Below are 20,656 nucleotides of genomic sequence, written 5' to 3'. Positions count from 1 at the left end.
GGGGGTGGGGGGTGGGGGGGTTGCACAGTGTCAGACTTTGAAAACCACTCCCCTAAAAGAATGATCAGTTGCTGAAATGATGACTAGATAAGATGCAGGAAGCTCCCTGTACTCCCTTCATGCATCTGGAGTGACTAATGATTAATATTATGATTAACTTCCTGTAATGTCTCCAAAAATATTTCCTCTGTAAACCACTGAGACCTAAAGACACCTTATTTCTCTCCTCTTAGTATGGTTCCCAAGATTCCTTGCACATGGTGGACAAAGTGAAACTCAACTGGCAGTACGAGGAAGCCAAGAAAAAGTAAGTGTGTGTGGCAGTTTGTTGTTTATCAGTCTTAGTACTATGACACACGGCTGCGCAGCACTGACTCACGGCCCCGTCAGCCCCCTCTCGTTCTTCAGCGCTGCGCGTTGTCCAGTGGGAGGATGTGTTATGAATAGTATTTGCGCCTGGTGTCCGTGGCTGCTGAGCGATGTCTGGCCAGCGGAATGAGCTGGGTGGTCACATTCTTGCCTGGCCACGCTGCCGCTGCTGACTGTGTGCTGCCTTTGTGTGCAGCCAGAGAGAGGACTGCCCACTGCCTGCCTCAGTCACACCCTGCTGCTCCACAAGGTGGTTTAATGTACACACTGTTTGGTTAAATATACCCCAGCTCCACCTATAGCACAGGCTGAATTATATGTTGGCAGGATCAACAGTGAATGAAGCATGAATGTGTGTGAATTCTGAATGCAGCGCAGGTACTGCGTGTGATGAGGTTGTGTGTTAGCTCACCGTGTTATTACGCTGGCTCCTTTTTACAAGATTCATGTTGCTGTGGTGACCCAGCAACACCAATGCCAACCATGACATCAGGGAGGGAGGGGGGAGGGTGAGAGAGAAGGGAGACCTGTGGAAACTTGCATGCTCTGTCACTGAGTCACTCTGTCTGAAATCCAGCTCACATAAACACAGTTATTTCACTCTCTGAGATCCTACTTTACTCTGTCTGTGTCAACGTCTCGGTGACACACACTGTGGCACCTGTGGCTGATGCGGCAGGTAGAAATTACTCCTCTGAACGCGTGATTGTAGTCACAGCATTAAGTGTCTGCTCGGCTCAGAGGTGTTACTTTGGACACGGCATGTAAGATTAAGTGAGTAACCTCTCATATGAACATTAAGGAGCAGCCGTCTATGTCGGACTGGACTTCACCTGCAGTTAAAAGCTGCTGCTCATTTTCAGTCGATGATGCAGATTTTCAGGTCACAGTGATGTTTTTATGACAGTGGTGCAGCATAAAGCAACATCATGTCCAGCTTCATCCAAAAACCACATTTTATCTGAAAAATATCATATTGGAAACATCTTTATTCACTTTCTGAACCTATAGCCAGACGTTGGTTAGCTTAGCTTAATTAGCTTAGCAGAAACCATATAGCTTATTGATTAGTGAGATTTAGAGGTGCTGGTGTGAGAGTGACATCCGTCTAACTAATCAATCTGATCGGCAAAAACAATACTGGTGCAACGATCAATGAAAATCTTATAACAAATATTTGTATAGTAAATGCAGATTGCCAAACACATTGTTTATGTAGCAATATAGTATGTAGTGATGCTGGCATGGAGATCTTGGGTAAACACGATCTGTACCCGGGAGGCAGAGTTGAGCTGGTTCAGGTGCACAGAGCCACTCCTCTACTGTTTAGATTGTTTCTCAGAAAGGCAAAAAGGCAGAAAAAGGGGGCAGACCCACGTTTCATGGATGAACACACCTTCAACCCTTTTACATTCCCAGCACAAATTATTTTGTAGAAAACCCTTAGAAAACAGAGCATGTTATAGTGTGTACATTTTCCCTGAGCTTCTCTGTAAACCAGCCTGCACTGGTTCTGAGCTTCTCACAGCTGCCGTGTTCTGTGTTAGCAGTCGTCAATAAAAGGTGGAGGCACAATGATTATTTGCACGTAATTTGAAATAGTAATGAACCATATTATCTTCCCCAGGCTTAACTACACTCCCCAAACTACTCACATATCTCCAGAGGTCTGGTTTATCTATTTGGTTGAACTTCTTGATCAGACTCTGCTGTTTTATCAATAACCACATCAGACACAACCAGAGATACCAACAATTTACTTTAGTCCTCACTTTCATTGTTTGGTTATTCCCAGGTGAAGAATTCAGCTGATTATATTGTGAAATCTTTAACAGTTTGTCAAGTTTAGTCCAGACATTGGATTAGTCCCTTCACTCCCAGGTTTATTCAGAGATGAGGCGTTTTGTGACAGAGCCTCAACTGGACTGAAGGGGGCAGTAAGTTCTTGTTCTACCCCTGTCCATCACAAGTGATTATTCTCAGTATTAATCCTCATTAGTCCAGTGAGAGGTAATAACCTACAGCTCTACATCAGGCAGGGGAAGCCCTTCCCTTTTAGTTTTACAAAGTTTTTGTTAATGAATCTTTGTCTTGTTCCCATTCCATAAATAATCCTTTATAATTTGGTTTTTCATTCATTCACTCATTCATTCATTAGCAATATTGTTTATGGTCACAGCAGGGGTTCACCCTGGATAGGTTTCTAGTCTGTCACAGGACATTCATTTGGTTGTATGGTAAATGTCTCCAGGTGTTTTATCAGTAGCATCACTGACAGGTATTTAAACTGTGAGGCCCTCATCATTTTAATGGTGTTGATGGGGGTTAGACTGAGCACCCTCCACTTCTCTAGACTGTGTGTTATCTATGAAAGGAGGGGAGTCACATTAATATGTGTTATATCAGAGATATTGATGCACAATTTGACCTTAAATACTCAAGACACGGTGAGATCCGACTAAACTGGCCGTGGCTTGGACTATGTGCTGCATGTCATTCCCCTTCTCTTCTCACATATCCTGTCCATCATCACTGTCACTATCCAATAAGGCATGAATGACCCCCCACATACTTGAAATATTTTGGGTGCAGGCAAAATTTGTATCCTGAAATCTGTTTCAGCTCTATCCATTTTTGAACAAAGTCTGCACATCAGCACATCCTTCCTGTACAATACTGACTCCTCTCTGCTGCTCCTCAGGGTGCAGAGCATACAGCACCAGCTAGCACAGCTGGACAGTGAGAGCTGGTCGGGCCGGGCCGAGGCGGACCGTGACCGGGACTTCCTGCAGCTCCTGCGTGAGAAGGAGGCCCTCCTGCAGGAGATCATCCTAGTCAGCAAGCAGCAGCACCCGCCGGAGACGCTGCTGCAGCTGGAGGAGGAGCGCTCCAGACTGGAGGAGGAGGTGCAGAGGGCCCACAGCTCCCAGAGCCAGGGAGCCAATCAGAGGTGAGGATGGTGATGTCTGTGTTGTCAGATTTTTGTTGTTATTATTATCATGCTTTTGATAATTTAACTTCACAAATAAACCCCAAATAAAGCCAGAGGTTAAATCTGTGTCATAAATGAACAGAATTTACAGAAATGAGATCTCACTTTTATATCGTAAAAGTGAATCACTGCATGTATGTGCACCATTTATAAAGCCTCACTGTGTTGACACCATGTTGTGATAAATCCCAGTGAGTTGCAGGACTGCAGCTTTCTCCAGTTCTATAATACCTACTTAGAATAAGCAGGTTTGAGTGTGTGGTGTGTTTACACTGGACAATTGACAGAATAAAGTTTACTCAGAATAATAAGTATGCATACTAAACACAGTCCCAAAGTCACAGTTTCACAGTTATGTATTTCTTGTATACTAACAGTAAAAACAGTTTTAACCCAGCACATGAGAACTGAGCGGATTGAGAGAACAATAACTCAGATTCCTTTCCCTCCATGTGAAGAGGCATCACGTCTCTCTGTGTGTTCACTATCAGGTGATCTGTTAGTTTTGCAGTTATGCTCCTGTAATTGGAGGGAAGTATGGGTGCCCTCATTGCTCAGTTTATCATGTGAGATGAAACGTCTGTGCTCTCTGATGTGGAGCAGCTGGCTGCTGGATTTCACAGAGGAACACAGGACATCTGTATACAGATGTGTACAGATGTGTACAGGATTGTTTTGGTGTTTAGGACAGACCACACACACAGCTCTGCTCTGCTCTGCTCCTTTAACTTATCTAACTGACTTTCCTATGCATCATTCATGACAGGATCCTGCAGCAGGAGAAGAGGAACGTTCTGCTGAGACAGCTGGAGGAGGCGACGCGCATCACCACCTACCTTCACTCCCAGCTCAAGAGGTGTGGCTCCCACTCATTCCCAAAGATCTCAGCTGATCCTCACTGCAGCTGTGTCTCATGTCTCTGTCATCTTGTTTATCTGCAGCCTGTCGGCCAGCTCTCTGACGGTGTCGTCCAGCAGCAGCCGGGGGTCTCTCGCCTCCAGCAGGGGCTCGCTGGCGTCTAGCCGGGGCTCTCTCAGCTCCATCAGTTTCAGCGACATCTACGGTCCCCCCCAGTATGACCGTCACGAGGGGGCAGGAGAGCCGCTCGACTCCCACCTGCGCTACCTGTTGCCCCCAGAGACCGTGTCCAGAGACTGTTCCATGTTCAACCCTGACCCCCTGACCCAGAGCAAAACCAAACGCTCCCATGACACCCCGCAGTCTCTCGCCTCCCTCTCCTCCCGCTCCTCGCTCTCCTCTCTGTCGCCGCCCAGCTCTCCCATGGACACGCCCTACCACTCTGCCCCTCAGGACTGCCCCCTCACCCAGATGACGGAGGAATACATGGAGCAGGCGGGTCGCGGCCTGTTAGAGGGGCTGCGGGCGCAGTCGCAAACCCTGCCCCACACGGCCATGCTGAGCAACGAGGACGCGGTCAGCCCCGCCGCCGCCCATCAACTGGACAACAAGAGCCACAGAGACAGCGGGGCTCAGGGGGCGTTTACCTCCACAGGCAAGTTAGACAGCTGATACTTGTCCCACAGAGTGAGGACTAGCTCATGAATAACTGGTGTTTCTTTCTCTTCAGGAGTGACTCTGAGAGGAAACAGTGCCAACAGAAGCGGCAGGAGGGCCAGGAGAGTGTCTGCAGGGGTGTCTGAGGACGCTCTGGCCACAGACAGTGGGGTCTTTGAGGCCTGGGGTAGAAGGTGAGAGGAAATCCTCAATAACAATGGTAAAACACAACTTAATCACTAACGTCTCCCGAGCAACAGTGCCGCCTAGTGACATAGGAAAAAACTACAACATCCTAAATCAACCCCAGTGTGAGCTCTGGTAGTTAATCACATCACTCTGTGTCAGTGTCAGTGTCTGCAAACAAGGTGAAAGGAAGTAGAACTGCACAAACCTGCTCATGTCATACGACACAACATCACTGGAGTATCTTCAGATAATTAAACTACAAGTCTGAGTCCAGGAAGAGAAGACAAACGTTTGTTTATTCCTCCAACAGGGCAGAGGAGTCGGAGGAGATGTCGTACATGAAAGAGCTGAGCTCCGTGAGCGAGCCCACCCAGATCCAGCTGGGACTGCTGTGAGTAAACTGTTAGTGTAGACTGTACATGGCTGGCAGGTTTATCCTCTGTTAGTATCTGACTCCACGTCTTCTCTGCTGTACTGTCCTCTTCACAGGTGGGAGTCGAACTCTCAGTCTCTGCGACTACATCTGCTGCAGCTGAAGAATTTAAACAGGTCCACTGTGAGAGACGGTTATAAAGTGTGAGTACGTTCAGCTTCGATGATTAAAGGCAACATTTGAGATTTGGTGATACACTTTTATTTGTCTTTTTGTCAGAATTTACATGAGAAGATCAATACCTCTCTTATATTTGTACAGTACATATGAAGCTACAGGCATCAGCCAGTTAGCTTGGCTTAGCATAAAGCTAACAAAGCTAAAGCAAATAATCATTTTTCCAAAATATATCAAACTATTTGTTGGACTCCATGACAGCAGGACGATATAATGTCAACTCAACTCTATTTCTAGAGCACTTTTAAACACAGTTTGAGCTGAACAAAGTGCTGTACTAAGGACAATTAATATAAATAAAAGCAAGTAAAACAAATGTGTAGAACAAGTAAAACACAAGGAAAGCACAGTTAATATACCGTATACAGAAACATAGAAACATGCTCACAAAAACAAGAAAATAACGAGGAGCAAATACACAATTATGAACATGACAAGAGGGACTAGCAGGGTAGTGAGCCAAGTGAATAAAAATGTTTCTTTAGTCATGATTAAAAAAATCAAGATGGAGGAGCTCATCTGATTTCTAATGGCAGCTGGTTCCATCACTGAGTGTGGATATTACTCTGCAGCCAAAGTTTGCTTCTTGATGTGTATCTCTACTGCAGAGGCCAAACTGAGAGTAAATCTCTCCCTCACACTGTCACAGTTTAAAAGGACATGATGAAGAAAACAATGCAGAAGTTGGGGAAAATAATTCATCTACCTCAGTGTGATGGACTTGAATACTGCCGTAGCTTCTATTCAAAAGACGTTTATAAAACAAAACCATTGTTAATCCTCTCTGTACTCTTACATGGAGTGAAGAGGCTTGTTTCTAGAGTAGAGCAGCTGCTTGTATGTAAAAGGCCTCAGCAGCTGATGTGAAGCTCCATGTATCGATGAAGAAGTAGAAATCTCACTATGAATATTGTTCTGTTCATATTCAGGTATGTGAAGGTGCACTTGATTCCACTGGACGCCGGCAGGGCCTGTGCGTTTTACTGTTGTACAGCGTTGGAGCCGCAGTCCCAGATGAGTTTCAACGAAGGCTTCCGCATTCCTGTCCCTGCAAACGCCCTGGCGGTGTGCGCCCTGCAGCTGTCCGTCTGCTCGCTGGGACCTCAGGCTCAGGAGGAACTACTGGTGGGTCTGGAAGGCTGAGCAGCACCTCAGAAACTCCGGCAGTGCTGCTACCGATGAGGGAGAACGAAAACTAACTTTAAATAATGAAGTTGTCTGTGTGTTACTGCAGGGTACAGCCCAGGTGAGCCTGGCAGACTGTGAGGGAAGCGCAGAGATGGTTTACCACTGGCTGCGAGTCCAGATGTTGGGCGGGACAGAGGTGCCGAGGCCTGAACAGAAAAGCCTCAGCCACCGAAGACACCACGATGGGCAGGAAGATGAGCAAAGGCCCAGAGCCATGGTAACAGCACAAACACATTTTTGTCCAGGAAATTACTGCAGAGTCAACTTACAGCATGGCAGTACTGAAAGTGATCAAAGGTTTCGTCCTCAGGGAGAGGGAGAAAAACATTTTAGAGGAAATACTGACCACAGGTCTTTACAGGGAATTTAACTGAACAAAAATATCAATGCAACACTTTTGTGTTTACTACCATTTTTCATGAGTTGAGATAAAAGATCAAAGAAGCTTCTGTAGAAGCTTAAAACATCCCACTTGTTTCATGACCTCCATAGTCACCAGACATGCCGCCCACTGAGCAGGTTTGAGATGATCTGGATCTGTGTGTATGACAGTGTGATCCACTTTCTGCCAATATCCAGAAACTTCACAGTCATTGAAGAGGAGCGGTCCAACAATCAACAACCTGATCAACTCTGTACAAAGGAGATGTGTTGCACTGCATGATGCAAATGGTCACACCAGATACTGAGACTCCAACAAAAAAAGCTGTAGCCCAATTCCTGTGAAATCTTTTTTTCAACATAAAACCGCACATTTTAAAGTGGCCTTTTATTGTGACAAGCCAAGGACTCACCTGTGCAAAATTCATGCTGTGTAATCAGAATCTTGATACTTCACATCTGTCAGGTGGATGGAAATGGATTTAATGACATTTGTGAACAAAGTTTGAGAGGAAGGCGCCCTTAGTGTCCTGGGAAAAAGTCCTAGCTCTTTCATTTCAACTCATGAGAAATAGGAACAAAAACAAAAATGTTGAAAAATGCATTTATATTTTTGTTCATTGTACAATCACATCATACAATGAAAATAATATAAACATAAATCACGGATACAAACAAAAATAAATAAAAAATTAAAATAGTAATAATACCTTGTGAATAAGAGTGAATTAATAATTGAAAGAAGCTCCTGTTGTATTTGTAAAGGGCTAATGTAGCTGTCGCTTAGCAACAATAAATGGCGATTAGGGTTGTCACTATACTAGAATTTCAAACTCCATACCAAAACCCAGGAAAATACTCGATACCATTTTCGATACCATGGGAAGAAAAAAATGACCCTAACCCTTTTTTTAAATAAAGATTAGAACAATACAAACAAATAACATCAATGACACTATTTTTAGGTTGTATGAGGTAGCGCAAATATATATATATGACATTCAAATGTATTGAGCTACAGCCCTGTTTATTGTCTGTGCTTCTCGTGACTTGCCACCATGTTTTCGTTGCTGATCAAATAGAGTTGTCGGGGAGGCTGCCGCTGTTTCTGTCTAGTTGCTGGTCGACTTTTCCCAGCTTCAATCTGCGACTTTAAGAGAAATATAACCCTTTTCAGACACAAATAATTGTGTTATCCTGTTAAATTAACACTTTCTATTCACGTTAGAGACAGGCAGGACCGATAACGCTTGCTGCCTAGCTCCCACATTAACGTTAGTCGTTTTATTACTAAACATAGCCGCTAGCTTAATGATAACTTAACAGACTAATAGTGCTAATAGTTAAACGGCTCAAGATAACGTGTGCTGCCGGCCAGGTAAAATAATTCCAAACGGCACTTTTTCTTTTTTCATTTTCAACTAAAACAGGTTGCGATGGTCCTTCAGCAGCAGCACTTGCCATGTTAATGTAGTTTTATGCTGGCGACACCAGCTCATTATTGTGAACGTCAACTAGCGTTGATGTGTTCAGCTGCTAGTGAGAGGAGGGACTTTGTTTTCTGCCCATCTGCAGTGCTGCTGTATGAAGTTGTGTCAACTGGTGGAGGCGAAAACTGTTGGTATCGATACTGTTGCAAATGAGTATCTTATCCGATACTAATTTTTAGTATAGATTAGTATCTGAGTATTGATTTTTTTTGATAACCCTAGTGGCGGTGTACCTTCTAAAACAGATCCGGGAGGGAATCCATATAATACAAATAAGATAGGAGCTAAAATAGAAGCTTGGGCTACACCACAAAAACACTCATCCAGCTGAAGATGGTTTCATTTCATTTTTTAGAGGTGAAAGTATCCAGTAGTTTTTCTTTCATGTCTTTGTCATCATCCTGTTACTGCTCATCCACCTGCTGACACATTACAAAGAAAAAATCATCACCATCCTGAGGTGTTACAATAAAAATAACTATGTTGTAATAAAGTCTTGCATTAAAGTGTAAATTCTGTTGGGCCCTTTGGAGGAATTCCCCTTCATGCTGTTGCTCAGCAGCTTTTTGTAATGTAGGTGTGGAGCTTGTTAAAGTGAGTAATTGACAAGAATGTGTCTGTGAAGCCAAACACACCTTCGCACTTTGCAGCTTCAACCCACTCACAGGAGGGTGTGTGAAGATGGTGTTTGATAGTATTTTCTGTGATATTACAGGACAATGTTTGCTCTCTGCTGTCACGCACCGCCACCACCACACAGGAGCGGCACACAGAGCTGGAGCTGCAGAGGCTGGAGAAGAAGGACGAGCCTGGAGAGGCGGCATCTGAGAGGTGATGACATTTCCTGCTCCAGCCAAAGTCTCTCCTGTCATTCCCAACATTCACTTCTTTCTGCTCCCAATGTGTGTGTGTGTGTGTTTGTGTTTTCATGCCATGGGTGTTTTTTGCAGGAGCTGGCAGGCAGAGTCTGTGGACAGCGGCTGCAGCAACAGCACAGCATTCACAGCTCCCTGCTCAGAGGGCCTGTGTGCAGAGGGCATCTGCATCACCACTGGAGGGCGCTGTGATCAGACAGCCAGCCGACTATGTACAGTGAAGGTAGAGTGCACAGCAGTGTGTAGTGGCTCATTCTCATCCACTCGCAGTGTGTGGTGCAGATGCATTAAACTGCCGTTGATCCACAGGTGGAGAAGGCCACCATGACAGAAGGCCTGTTCCCAGAGCCGGTGCGGGTCCGGCCCAAAGAGAGGGGAGGGCGCTGGGGTCACGCCTCCCCCTTCATGCGTGGCAGCACCATCGTCCGCTCTCAGACCTTCTCTCCTGGGGCTCGCAGTCAGTACGTTTGCAGGGTGAGTTTCTAAAAAAAAAAAAAAAGGGAAAACATTTGTGACGCCCTTTATTGGACAGCAGGCTGTTATCAGTGCTGCTGACTGACATTTACGACTCTGCCTCATGTTTCTGGTCTGACAGCCCTGTGCGAATTCCTTCTCTACATAAAAAGACTGATTTTACCTTTCAGTTGTATCGCAGCGACAGCGACAGCTCAACTCTACCAAAGAAATCACCTTTTGTCAGAAACACGTTGGAGAGAAGAACATTGCGATATAAACAGGTACAGCCTGTCGCTCATCAGGAATACATGTGGAGTGTGTTAAGTGTCTAGGTTCTGAGTTGTGTTTGTGCGTGAGCAGCAGTCATACCGCTCCTCCCTGGCCGAGCAGCCGACCCGTACCTCCCTGGACCTGGAGCTGGATCTCCAGGCCTGCAGGACGCGTCAGAGGCAGCTGATGGAGGAACTGAGCGCCCTGAGGGAGCTGAAGCTGCGACTGGAGGAGCCGCAAGCCAGGGAGGCCACCGAGCTCCCCCACTGGGCCCTGAGAGACGAGCGCTTCCGCTGCCTGCTCAGAGAGGCCCAGAGACAGGTGAGACTGGAGGCTTTACAATCCACATGAGCTTTGGACTTGTTCCGCAGCAGCTTACTGTTTGATGTTCTACAGGCCAACCAAAGCAAGCAGGAGCAGCGTCAGGAGGAGGCGGTGGAGAGGAGGATGAGGAAGGCTTCCAAAGAGGTTCTGCAGATGAGGGGGCAGAGTCAGAAGGAGCCCCTGCCTGTGCAGACATTCAGGTTGGAACTGTGCTGACTGCCGGTTAGCGTTCATACCTGATTAAAGTCACAGTCAAACTTAAGCTTCAGTAATGTGACACATTTACAATTAAACCATAATATGTAGCTTTGATATAATTACAAGGTGAAATCCTTCACAGGCCTGTTTGCCTCCACCCACACCCCTATCACCCGCTTTCTTAGACCAGGTGTCAAAGCACAAAGGAGAAAGTAGTAGGTCAGACCTCAGCCTAGTTGAACTGTTGAAACCTGCATTGTATTGCATTACATCCCTGTCTGCTTGAAAGCATTCATCTTCTGCCCTGCCTTTACTGGAGCTTTGCTGCGCCTGTTGGCACGTTACCACCACCTGTCAGTCACAAACTATCTCCAGAAAGGTCTATTGCATCATTTGTATCCTCATACACAAATACATAATTGTTTTGTCTTCAAAAATAATATAAACTCCCAGCAAAAATATATAGTTCTAAAGGTCCATATAGTATAAAGGTAGATTTCCATGTGTTTGATTACAAAGCAGGTCTAGGTTCTATATTAACACTGTGAAAGTAGCCAGTAGTCCACAGAGGCTCAGAGCCTCCTCTCTTCTGATTGGCTCACTGACCTGTTGTTACTAGAGCTCCAGAGAGAAGCCTGAGAGAAGAGATGTAAAACTACACTGAGATGTTTTTTGGTTCTTAAAACCACAAATATATCTTCTAATGGATCATCACTTGAAAATTACAACACAGAAGAGGAGAATATGGAGCTATAAATTTAGGCCAGTATGATATTCACTACCAGGGAAAAGCTTTACATCACCTCTATTTTTCCAATTGTTACTGAAATTTGCATATTTCAATGGCTCAGTGTTAAGGAAATTAAAACAACAAATAAATAATAAAGATTAAAAAAAGGGAAGGGAAGGAATCTTAAATCTGAAATTTGACTCATTCAGCAGCTGAACACAATGGAAACTTTGTTCAGAAGGTTCCTCCCAACTCTACTGCACTAATAAGTTCCTACTGTGTGTCACTTGTGTCCAGTTCATCTCAGACCAGCTCCGTGGGTTTCAGGTCTGGAGACTGGTCTGTTCTTCATCATGTGAAGCCTCCGTCTGGTTCTGATCTTCTAATGTTGTGACTCATTATGTTGCTGTTCCAGTCTGTCTTCATTTGTTACTGGCCTGTTTCTCACCAGTCTGACAGCAGCACACCATCCTACTACCTGCAGTACAGTAATTCTAACACTAATACTAATAATAATAATAATAATTATTATAATAATAATAATAATAATAATAATAATGCATCAGAAGGTGCAGTAACACAATTTGTACAGACAGAGGGTTTGTCAGTCATCAACCTGTGGGAAATGTTTGCTTTCACTTCCACTGCTGCAGGAAAACTGATTTAACCAGTTTCTTCATCCCTAAAAAAACAAGTTTTCTATTACATTTATATGATATGAACTAAACTTTTCTTTTACCTTTTGGCAGTTTAATGTTTACCTGGGTACCATTGAAAGTTTTTTCCCTGGACTTGAACTGGGGTTGGTCTAACACTTAGACCCGTAGTGTAGGATGGCCAGTGTTTGCTATTTTGCTAATAGAAAGAGAGAATAGAGATTGTGATATATTTTGCACATACCAAGAACTGTTCACACAGAGACACAGGATTAGAACTTGGAACATGTATTTTTTTTATTTTACTGTTCAAATCTCGTCATGTCTGAAGAAAACATATTCACCAAAACGTTCATGGTCCTGATGTCGGCCCCTGAGACATGAAGCTCCTTATTTGGTGGAAGTGCTGTTAACGTCTTTATTTTACTAAATAAAATGGATGTTTGTAACAATAAGTCTTGTTTTCTTCTGTCTGCAGAGAGAAGATGGCTTTTTTCACAAGACCAAGGTTCAACATACCTCCTTTACCAGCTGACGACGTATGAGCGCTCGCCTCTGTATTATGTGACTAAACATGAAGTATTTGTCGAATTATTCATGAAGTACAAAGTTGTTTCTACCGAGGACAAGGAGGGCAGGTGACACGCAGATGGTGGTGAAGATTAGAAGGTTTCACATTTTCAAAAGTGTTTGTGCGGCTATTCCTCTAAACATGAACACACCAGACACACACCTATTGACAACGGCACAACTGTTCATTTCCTTTTTGATGAAGATGCCTTTCATGAGGAAACCGTAACTCTGTACTCTGAGTTACTTCTGTTGTTTGTGCTCACAAAAAGGCTGGAAGACGGGAACAAAGTCGGTTTGGACAAATTCACTGTACTGTAACTTATTTTATAGTACTTTTCCTTGAAGGAAATTTAAAAAAAAAAAAACGCTTCCTGCTTTTTAAGTGTATTTTGTAGCTTGGAACAAATAGCACTTCAGTGTTTTTACATACAGTAAAATGGAACTATTGTCTGATTTTTGTTTCCTGTTTCCTAATTCTTAAGAGTTATTTACATAAAATGTCACTTTGCAATCCTTGTAATCCACTTTTATTACTGATGTTATTGTCCTTTTGTTATGTTATTAAAATTAATATTATTTCATGTACTTTTCAATATATGGATGGATATATGAAACACTGTATTCAGATTTTTTAATGATGTCTGTATGAACATCTGCAGTGTTACCTCTTGTGAAGATAAAAGCATTAAACCACGTCTCGACGCTTCGCTGTTTGTCAGTTATGATTCGGATGCAGGTGAATTTCCTGATCAACCTGTGCTGGGATGAAGTGCTTTCTGCACACACCGACATTTTCTTTGAAACGTGTCACAGCGTTACACATGATTTTTCTGCAGCCACAAACGGCTTGTGATGAGCGATGACCCATTTTTAGTCTGAACTCGCCAGTTTCTTGAGAAGCCCCGGCGCACACTCAACAATCAGCTGTGTCAGCAAGTTATCTTGATACATCCTGTCTGAGCTTTTCCACATAAGCCACCAGCCGCGGAGGAGAGACTAAATGTCGCTCTGCTTCTCTAATCTCAGGCTGAAGTGAGACAGACAGAGAAATGCAGCTCGCCATTTCAAAAAAATGTCCACCTAGCCCTGCAGGCAAACCACACTCAGGTCTCTGCTTGTCTACGCGTTAATGTCAGATTTGGGGCCAGCTTCACTTTGTGTGTTTCCCAAAGGTGATTATTAGGTCTGTGATGGAAACCAAAACACAATCGCATGCAAACTCACCGTTTAGTTTTAAAACCAAATCCGCAGAGAACAGTTCCAGTGCAGAATCAAAATTTAATTAAAATTTTAAATGTATAACATTGACTTTTGTATGGTGTTTGTAACAATGTACATTCGTTTTTACTTTAGACCGTTCTTTACAAATACAAATACTGTGTTCTTCACATCACTGCATATTGTACCGTGCTGGTTTCAGTGGTTTCATTAGTGCACTGAAAAATCTATAACCCTGAATTAAATACTCTGTCGGTTTAAATCCTCCCTGCTCTGGTGATGCCAGCCACTTGTGATTTGTAGTAAATGGGTAAAGACAAAGTGATTAAAGCTCCTTGTTAACAAGTACACACACACCCATTCATGCAAATTATGAAAAAAAGAAGTTTTTACCATAATTTAATATTAGATGTGTGTAATTGTGATGTTGTCTATAACTTGGGTGTACAAAAAAAAAAATCACAGAAAACAAAACAAAACATGCTGTAAACAAATCTGAATCTGTCTAATTTAAACAACAGCCACCGAGCACCAGTAAAAACAGAGTAAATGATGTTTTATGCTATTTTTCACTCACTCCATCCAGCAGCTGTTTGCATTAGATACACTGCAATAAGAGAGGGCGATATGAGTGTGGAGAATATCTGTCAGTGTTTACATATCAAATGAAAGCCTGCTGGTAAACAGTCATCAGACTATTCATCATATATCAAATTATATAACAGGTGCAAGTGTGAGTCCCAATAAAATATGAGAAATCATTCATTTGCAGGGACAAATTAAACTTATGAACTTGCCAGGCTGTAAAATTAATCAGCTTCAACCAGTAAACATCACTCGTGGTGATCAGAACATGGAGGTTCAGGTTAAAACATGCAGCGTGATGCACAATGATGCAGTGAGTCTGTACGCCTGAATTTCACACCAATACTGGCACTGCATGTTATTTAAAGAAAAATACAACAACACATTACAACAATTTACAATCTCTTCACAGTCACAATCAAGTAAAAATAAAACACCCTGCTCATATTTCTATTCACCTCAAAGATGACTGGTGGCTCTGTTGGTTCAGTCCAGGTCTGAGTTTCTCTATATGGGGATGGAAACAATGGTCGGCAACTCCCCAATCGGAGGAGGATTGTACTTCTCGACCCTCATGAGCCTCCGCAGAATGTCGTCCCGGTCGCGAGGCCATCCGTACACATTTGTGTTCTGAAGCCAGTTGGGGACGTGACACTGAGATCATGTCACACACACACACACACACACACGCACACGCACACACACACGCACAGCAGAACAAGCACATCATGAGACTGTTGAGGTTTTCAGTTATACCACAGATGAAAATCCTCATGTTCATCATCATTGTGAGTACGTACATGTGTCACACCATTAACCTCCTAGGACCTGGCGTCCACATATGTGGACCTCACATTTTGGGTTCTCTAGACCACAATACTAACTTTTTCTCAACAAGGGCCTAGTGACCACATATGAGGATATTATAATGCCACTCAGTAATCGAAATTTAAAACTAATGTCCTCATATGTGGACATCATTTTTCTCAGGTCCCAATCAGCCTAAATAGCAAAGAGAAATTAAAAATGCACGCCATGCAAGAGTTCGGGTCTTAGGAGGTTAATAATGACATAATTCAGAGGGAGTAAATGGAGCAAGGCACATCACAGTTTGCATGCTCTCTCTCTCTCTCTCTCTCTCTGTCTCTCTCTCTCTGGTATCATGCAGCATGAAACTAACCTTTTTAGCTCCGGGGAACAAAATGGGGATGAACCTGAAATTCTTACTTCCATTCTGGATGAACTCATTTTGGAGCTGAACAAAACACAGAACAAAAAAAATCAAACCATCATCATCAGAAAGCGATACTGATGGGACAGTGACTCATAGATAAATTGATATATACTTTATTCTATCCATCTATCTTTGCATTAAATCCAGTCTCCATGTGGACTCTGACCTGCTTGTGTATGTAGACAGTGTTGAAGGTCCGCTCGTCGTTCTCCAGGCCAACAGGCGAAGCCGTCACCGTCTCGTAGTACTTGGGACTGATGATGATGATGATCAGGTACTCTTTCTGGGTGAGGGGACGACATAACCGTGACTGCTTGTCAGTAGATCTACCTGTCAGTGAGCTGGTTTCATTCTTGTGCTGCAGTTAAACCAACTCATAAAACATGTTCCCTCTTGCAGAAAGAAAGAGCTGGAGATGATGTAACACTTCCTCCAGTTTGACACATCACAGCAGGTTTATCTTCTGAATTTTAATCCGTGGAACTTAGAAAAATCTGCATGTGTTTACCTCACTGAGGTACCGCTCCATGAAGTCGATCTTGCTTATGCTCCTGAACTGCTGCTCAAAGATGTCGATCTGAAACAGACAGACATCAGTCAGAAGGTTTCAGCCAAGTCAGATCTACAGCACACAACAAAGCACACTCTGATCAGTATCACTACAGGTCCTGTCCATTCAATACTGTTTTATATCTTTTAATCAAGATGAATTGAATCCAATTAAAAAACGTTTGACTAATTTCACTATGAAATTTTCCACATTAAAGAACCAACTGAAACAAAAGTCAGAGCATCCATCATCAGTGAGATTACATCCTTTCTTTTTTTGTATTGTTTATGTCAGTCTTTATTTGTGATAGTCATGATGACACCAGTCTGTGGAGATGCTCTGCTTCTTCTCTGGTGATTCTCTCCAGCTGCTCTTCGATGGATGGTTTCTTCTTGTTCTAATTCTGCTTTAACCAGGATGTTCTGCTGGATTCAAGTCGGGGACAAACTTGGCCATGTCATAGTTTTCACTTATTTCTTCTTTAAAACCTCATAGTTATTTCTGTGTTTGGGAAAGTTTCTCTCCTGTCATGCACCTTTTATCTTTTCACTGAGTATTTGGGTGAACACGATGCCATCTCTTGCGTGTGGCGTCATTTTTCGAGGAAAGCCACTGCTGCTTCTGTTATTAGTACTACAGTCGCTCCTGTATCTCTTCACCACTCAGCTCATGTTCAGTATCTGTGAATGCTCCTGTTTCTTCTCCATCTTCATCAAGTCTCTCAATCTGGTTTCTTCCAGGCGGTTCCTCACCGTGTGGATCCATGATGCATTAGACACAACACAGATCAGAACTGAGGAAGCTTCATCGGCTCCTTTATAACCTTGTTCTTGCAGCATTGACTGGAAATCGCAGGTGTACTCACCTTGCATTAAGGTTGGACTGTATTTTCAACACGTGTCAATGTTTCCCTAACCTGTTTGTTTTTAATCATATATTAAATCTAATAGCCTAAACTTGAAGTTTTGAATCATTTAACATTTTAGTGATATTGCAGGAGTGTAGTTTTGTTAAATAGTGTGTTTAGGGTTTAGTCAAATTTAGTTTTTTGACATTTATTCTATACTATATAATATACACCGTACCCTTTTATGCAATAGAAGCAGCATCTTAAATGTTCAGTGACAACAAACCAGTCAACTACAAGGTTCAAGCAAGAGCTAAATCCTTGAAGCTAGCCTCAGCTACCCTCAACTGAAACCCCTTGACCATTCTAAATATATCAGTTTGATTAAGTAATGTCTTGGCAATTTCATTGTTATCCCACATAAATAAACCCAGTCATAAAAACAGATAAACTAGTCCTGCTAAAAAGCTCTAACATTAGACCAGCAGAAGAGCCAGAACAAGTAGGGTTCATGTGTTGGTGTGAATTTAAAAGAAAGCTAGAAGAGCAGCTGAAAGAACAAATTCTGTCTAAGTTTCTACATCAATGATTTTTTTGTCATAAATGTTTTTAAAAAAGCCATAAAAAGACTTGTAAACATTCAGTCTGTCTGTAACCGTTCATCTGGTCAGCTAGAAGATCTAAACCTTTTATCTCCATTGTCTCTCTCCTGGAGTCACTGCTCTGTGTCTTTGTAGGACAGCACAGTCTTTACTAAACTGTCCCTGTACTGACATGAGAAAAGATACTTGCACATACATGTGTATCGAAGCCGTTGTGTCGCAGCAGAGCAACAAAGTTGATGATCTCATTGACGTGTTTGTCGTTGTCGGCTTCATAGGTGACAAAGACCCTCCCTGCAGCCGGGAGAGATACATAAGTGATGAGAGAGGAAGGCAGCAGCTTGGGGAGTAATCTGATTACCTGCAGATCAGCACTTACTCTGCTCCAGAGACAGCATGGTGCTGTAAGGAGGGTGCTTCTCTTTAGCTGGAGCATTGTGACCACTGCACAGAGTTAAAGATCATGTGAATTACAATAAGAAACATGCAACATGTACTGTGGGACTCACATACTGTATGTCTGGTGTGAGGCAGAGACTCACCTGCGTGCGTGTCCAGCTCTAGGACGTCTGCAGTCTCCTGGATCTGAAGCAGCAAACACAGAATTCAGAGAAGTCCTTTATGAGCTTTCTGATTAAGATACAATAGCATGATAAATAAAATAAAAGCACTCGTTTACTGTTCATGTCATGACTGTAACTGATATACAGTATGAGCCTGTGTCAGGGTCATAAACAGATCAGCAGACTCACAGTGAGGGCTGTACGCTGGGTGGTACTGAGGCCCGGGGTGGTTGACCATAGGCCCCCTGTTGAAGGTGTCTGCAGGGCACTGAGCGCAGCAGGCGGCTCCCTGGGGTGAGCACGAGTATGGAGACAAGGTATGGTGATACAAGTTGGCCGAAGGCGGGTTGGAGCGCAGGGAGAGCGGCTGCTCCAGGCTGCTCATGCTGGTGCTGTGTCTGCCGGGCAGGGACAGGAACTTGTGCCTGGAGTGGCAGCTCTCTCCAGAACAGCTGGAGTAACCTTTCTGGCTCATACGGGACGACAGGCTGTTGGGATACCCCGACCAGCTGCTGGGAAAGCTCGGGTGCAGCCACGACCCTTCAGCCTGGCTGGGGAATGGAGTTGGCTGACCGTATCCAGCCGGCAAGCCACAAGAAGGCTGGTAAGAGCAGTAGCTCGGGCCCAGCTGAGGGAGAGTGTGGTTGTGTTTGTGTTCCTGCTGAGTCTGTCTGCTGAACAGGGAGTCATCAGCGAAGGTGGTGAACTCTGGAAGACAGCGGAGGCCATCATGGTTTAGGGTGGAGTCTGGCATGGCGTCCTGTTCCTTGGTGCTCATGGTTTCATCGTCCTCTTCAGGCGTGTTGTGGTGGCTGCTCAGGTAACTGCTCAGCTGGCTGATGTGACTGTGAGCAAGAAAGACATGTTGTAAGTGACAGGACCAACGGCACGACCAACATTTCTTATGAAGGTGAGAAATCTGCTGTGGCTGGTTAAAGCTACATAAACAAATTCACAGTAAAAACACTGTGTACTGTGTATTTGTTGTCATGCTCACCTATTTGGTGCTGAAGCTGGGAGGCTTGACGTGGGCAGCATCATTGGGCCTCCTCCTCCTGACATCCATGTGTGTCTGGTTAAAAATCTGCCAGAGACAACAACAGATTCATCACATATGCAGCTTTATTGACATTTAAGAGATTGGTGAACAGCCCACACTGCTGCTGGTGACTATTTGATTTTCATGAGAACAACATTAGTACATGAGTGTCTCCCACACAGGGGACTTTTCTCTCACAGGCATGGTGGTTAATTCTCAGTGTGTGGAAATTTAAAAAAATGATGACTCTCAGTAACACACAGATAAAAACGTGTCCCTGGATTTCTGAGTAATAACTGATTAAAGATAATGAATAAAAACTGAATGCTCACTTTACTTTTCAAAGCACCATTTATAACAGCAGGTGTTCACATTTCCCACATGTTGCATCCAAACACGTTTTCAGTGGGAAATAAAAAGGTGAATTTGTTAACAAATGTCTCCATATAAATCTACTTCATATGAGTTTAGGATCGTTTAAGCTCAGCTCAGGTGGGTTTTTCTTCCAACACAGCCCGACAGTTCCTGTAAATGTAAATACACTCATTAAAGGCCTCTGTGGTCGCGCACACGCACACTCACTGCTGTTTGCACTTTCCACTGTGACTGTGACTGACCCAGATAATGTCTCCTCTGCTTTTATATCGTGCTGACTTCAGGCACTTTAACACGGATACACACACACACACACACACGCCTCCACTCATTGTTTAGTGTTTTTACATTATTACCAGTGTTTTAATAAAACACGGTTTAAACTATAAACTTCTATCGAGTTATCAAGAAGTTTTAGGTTTTGATAGTTTTTAACGTGTTAAAGGTTTTATAACCTGTTAAATTACCTGTAACCAGGAGTTTTGTTAAAAACATTTAAAGTACACACACACGCGCGCGCGCGTTAAACAACATGACTGTCTGTCAAAGTAAATAATCATGTAACGACTTCACGGTAACGTACCGTCCTCACGTGTCCCACAGGTAACCTCCGCTTCCTCCGCGTCCTGGCGCCCGCACGCTCAGAGACAGGCCGCACCCTGGAGGTCTGAGGGTCAAACACACTGGACCCGTTTCTGCTTCAACTCATTCACACTTGTCAATTTGTTGAGTCCCGAGAAAAATGAAGGTAAGTTTGTACAACAGTTTGAGGCTGAGCAGCACCGCCCCGCTGAGAAACCCCGCCTTCTGCCTACCACAGCGTGTGT

At 43.6% G+C, this 20,656-nt stretch overlaps 2 protein-coding genes across 3 annotated transcripts in view; one reads left to right on the top strand and one right to left on the bottom strand.

Annotated features, from left to right (window-relative positions):
* Positions 1 to 13,522, top strand: part of wwc3 (WWC family member 3) — a 32,269-nt gene extending 18,747 nt beyond the window's left edge. The window contains exons 8-23 of the mRNA XM_023428881.2: positions 234 to 307; positions 3,071 to 3,319; positions 4,128 to 4,217; positions 4,303 to 4,874; positions 4,950 to 5,070; positions 5,376 to 5,456; positions 5,555 to 5,641; positions 6,605 to 6,800; positions 6,910 to 7,080; positions 9,450 to 9,565; positions 9,685 to 9,832; positions 9,919 to 10,083; positions 10,254 to 10,346; positions 10,426 to 10,656; positions 10,732 to 10,859; positions 12,722 to 13,522. Coding sequence (XP_023284649.1) covers positions 234 to 307; positions 3,071 to 3,319; positions 4,128 to 4,217; positions 4,303 to 4,874; positions 4,950 to 5,070; positions 5,376 to 5,456; positions 5,555 to 5,641; positions 6,605 to 6,800; positions 6,910 to 7,080; positions 9,450 to 9,565; positions 9,685 to 9,832; positions 9,919 to 10,083; positions 10,254 to 10,346; positions 10,426 to 10,656; positions 10,732 to 10,859; positions 12,722 to 12,788 — 2,589 coding nt within the window. The 3' untranslated portion in view covers positions 12,789 to 13,522. The remainder of the gene's footprint in view (positions 1 to 233; positions 308 to 3,070; positions 3,320 to 4,127; positions 4,218 to 4,302; positions 4,875 to 4,949; positions 5,071 to 5,375; positions 5,457 to 5,554; positions 5,642 to 6,604; positions 6,801 to 6,909; positions 7,081 to 9,449; positions 9,566 to 9,684; positions 9,833 to 9,918; positions 10,084 to 10,253; positions 10,347 to 10,425; positions 10,657 to 10,731; positions 10,860 to 12,721) is intronic.
* A 552-nt stretch (positions 13,523 to 14,074) lies between these two features.
* On the bottom strand, positions 14,075 to 20,595 carry traf3ip2l (TRAF3 interacting protein 2-like). Of its 2 annotated transcripts, none has more exons than XM_087179965.1 (10): positions 20,413 to 20,595; positions 19,417 to 19,499; positions 18,605 to 19,260; positions 18,395 to 18,437; positions 18,232 to 18,296; positions 18,049 to 18,146; positions 16,362 to 16,430; positions 16,020 to 16,136; positions 15,800 to 15,874; positions 14,075 to 15,273 (listed from the first exon to the last, which is right to left on the bottom strand). In XM_087179965.1, exons 2-10 carry the CDS (start codon positions 19,479 to 19,481, stop codon positions 15,127 to 15,129), a joined length of 1,335 nt encoding a protein of 444 aa, XP_087036091.1. In that variant the 5' UTR covers positions 19,482 to 19,499; positions 20,413 to 20,595; the 3' UTR covers positions 14,075 to 15,126. The 2 variants fall into 2 exon arrangements, with proteins under 2 accessions (XP_087036091.1, XP_023284650.1); XM_023428882.2 differs by having other exon boundaries at positions 19,413 to 19,499; positions 20,413 to 20,593.
* Positions 20,596 to 20,656: the final 61 nt, after the last annotated feature.

The sequence above is a fragment of the Seriola lalandi genome, unplaced genomic scaffold, assembly GCF_002814215.2.
Source record: "Seriola lalandi dorsalis isolate HSWRI2012SDOR001 ecotype SW California unplaced genomic scaffold, Sedor1 jcf7180002054885, whole genome shotgun sequence".
NCBI lineage: Eukaryota > Metazoa > Chordata > Actinopteri > Carangiformes > Carangidae > Seriola > Seriola lalandi.
The sequence above is the reverse complement of the archived record's forward strand: the minus strand, read 5'-3'. Positions and strand labels throughout refer to the sequence as shown.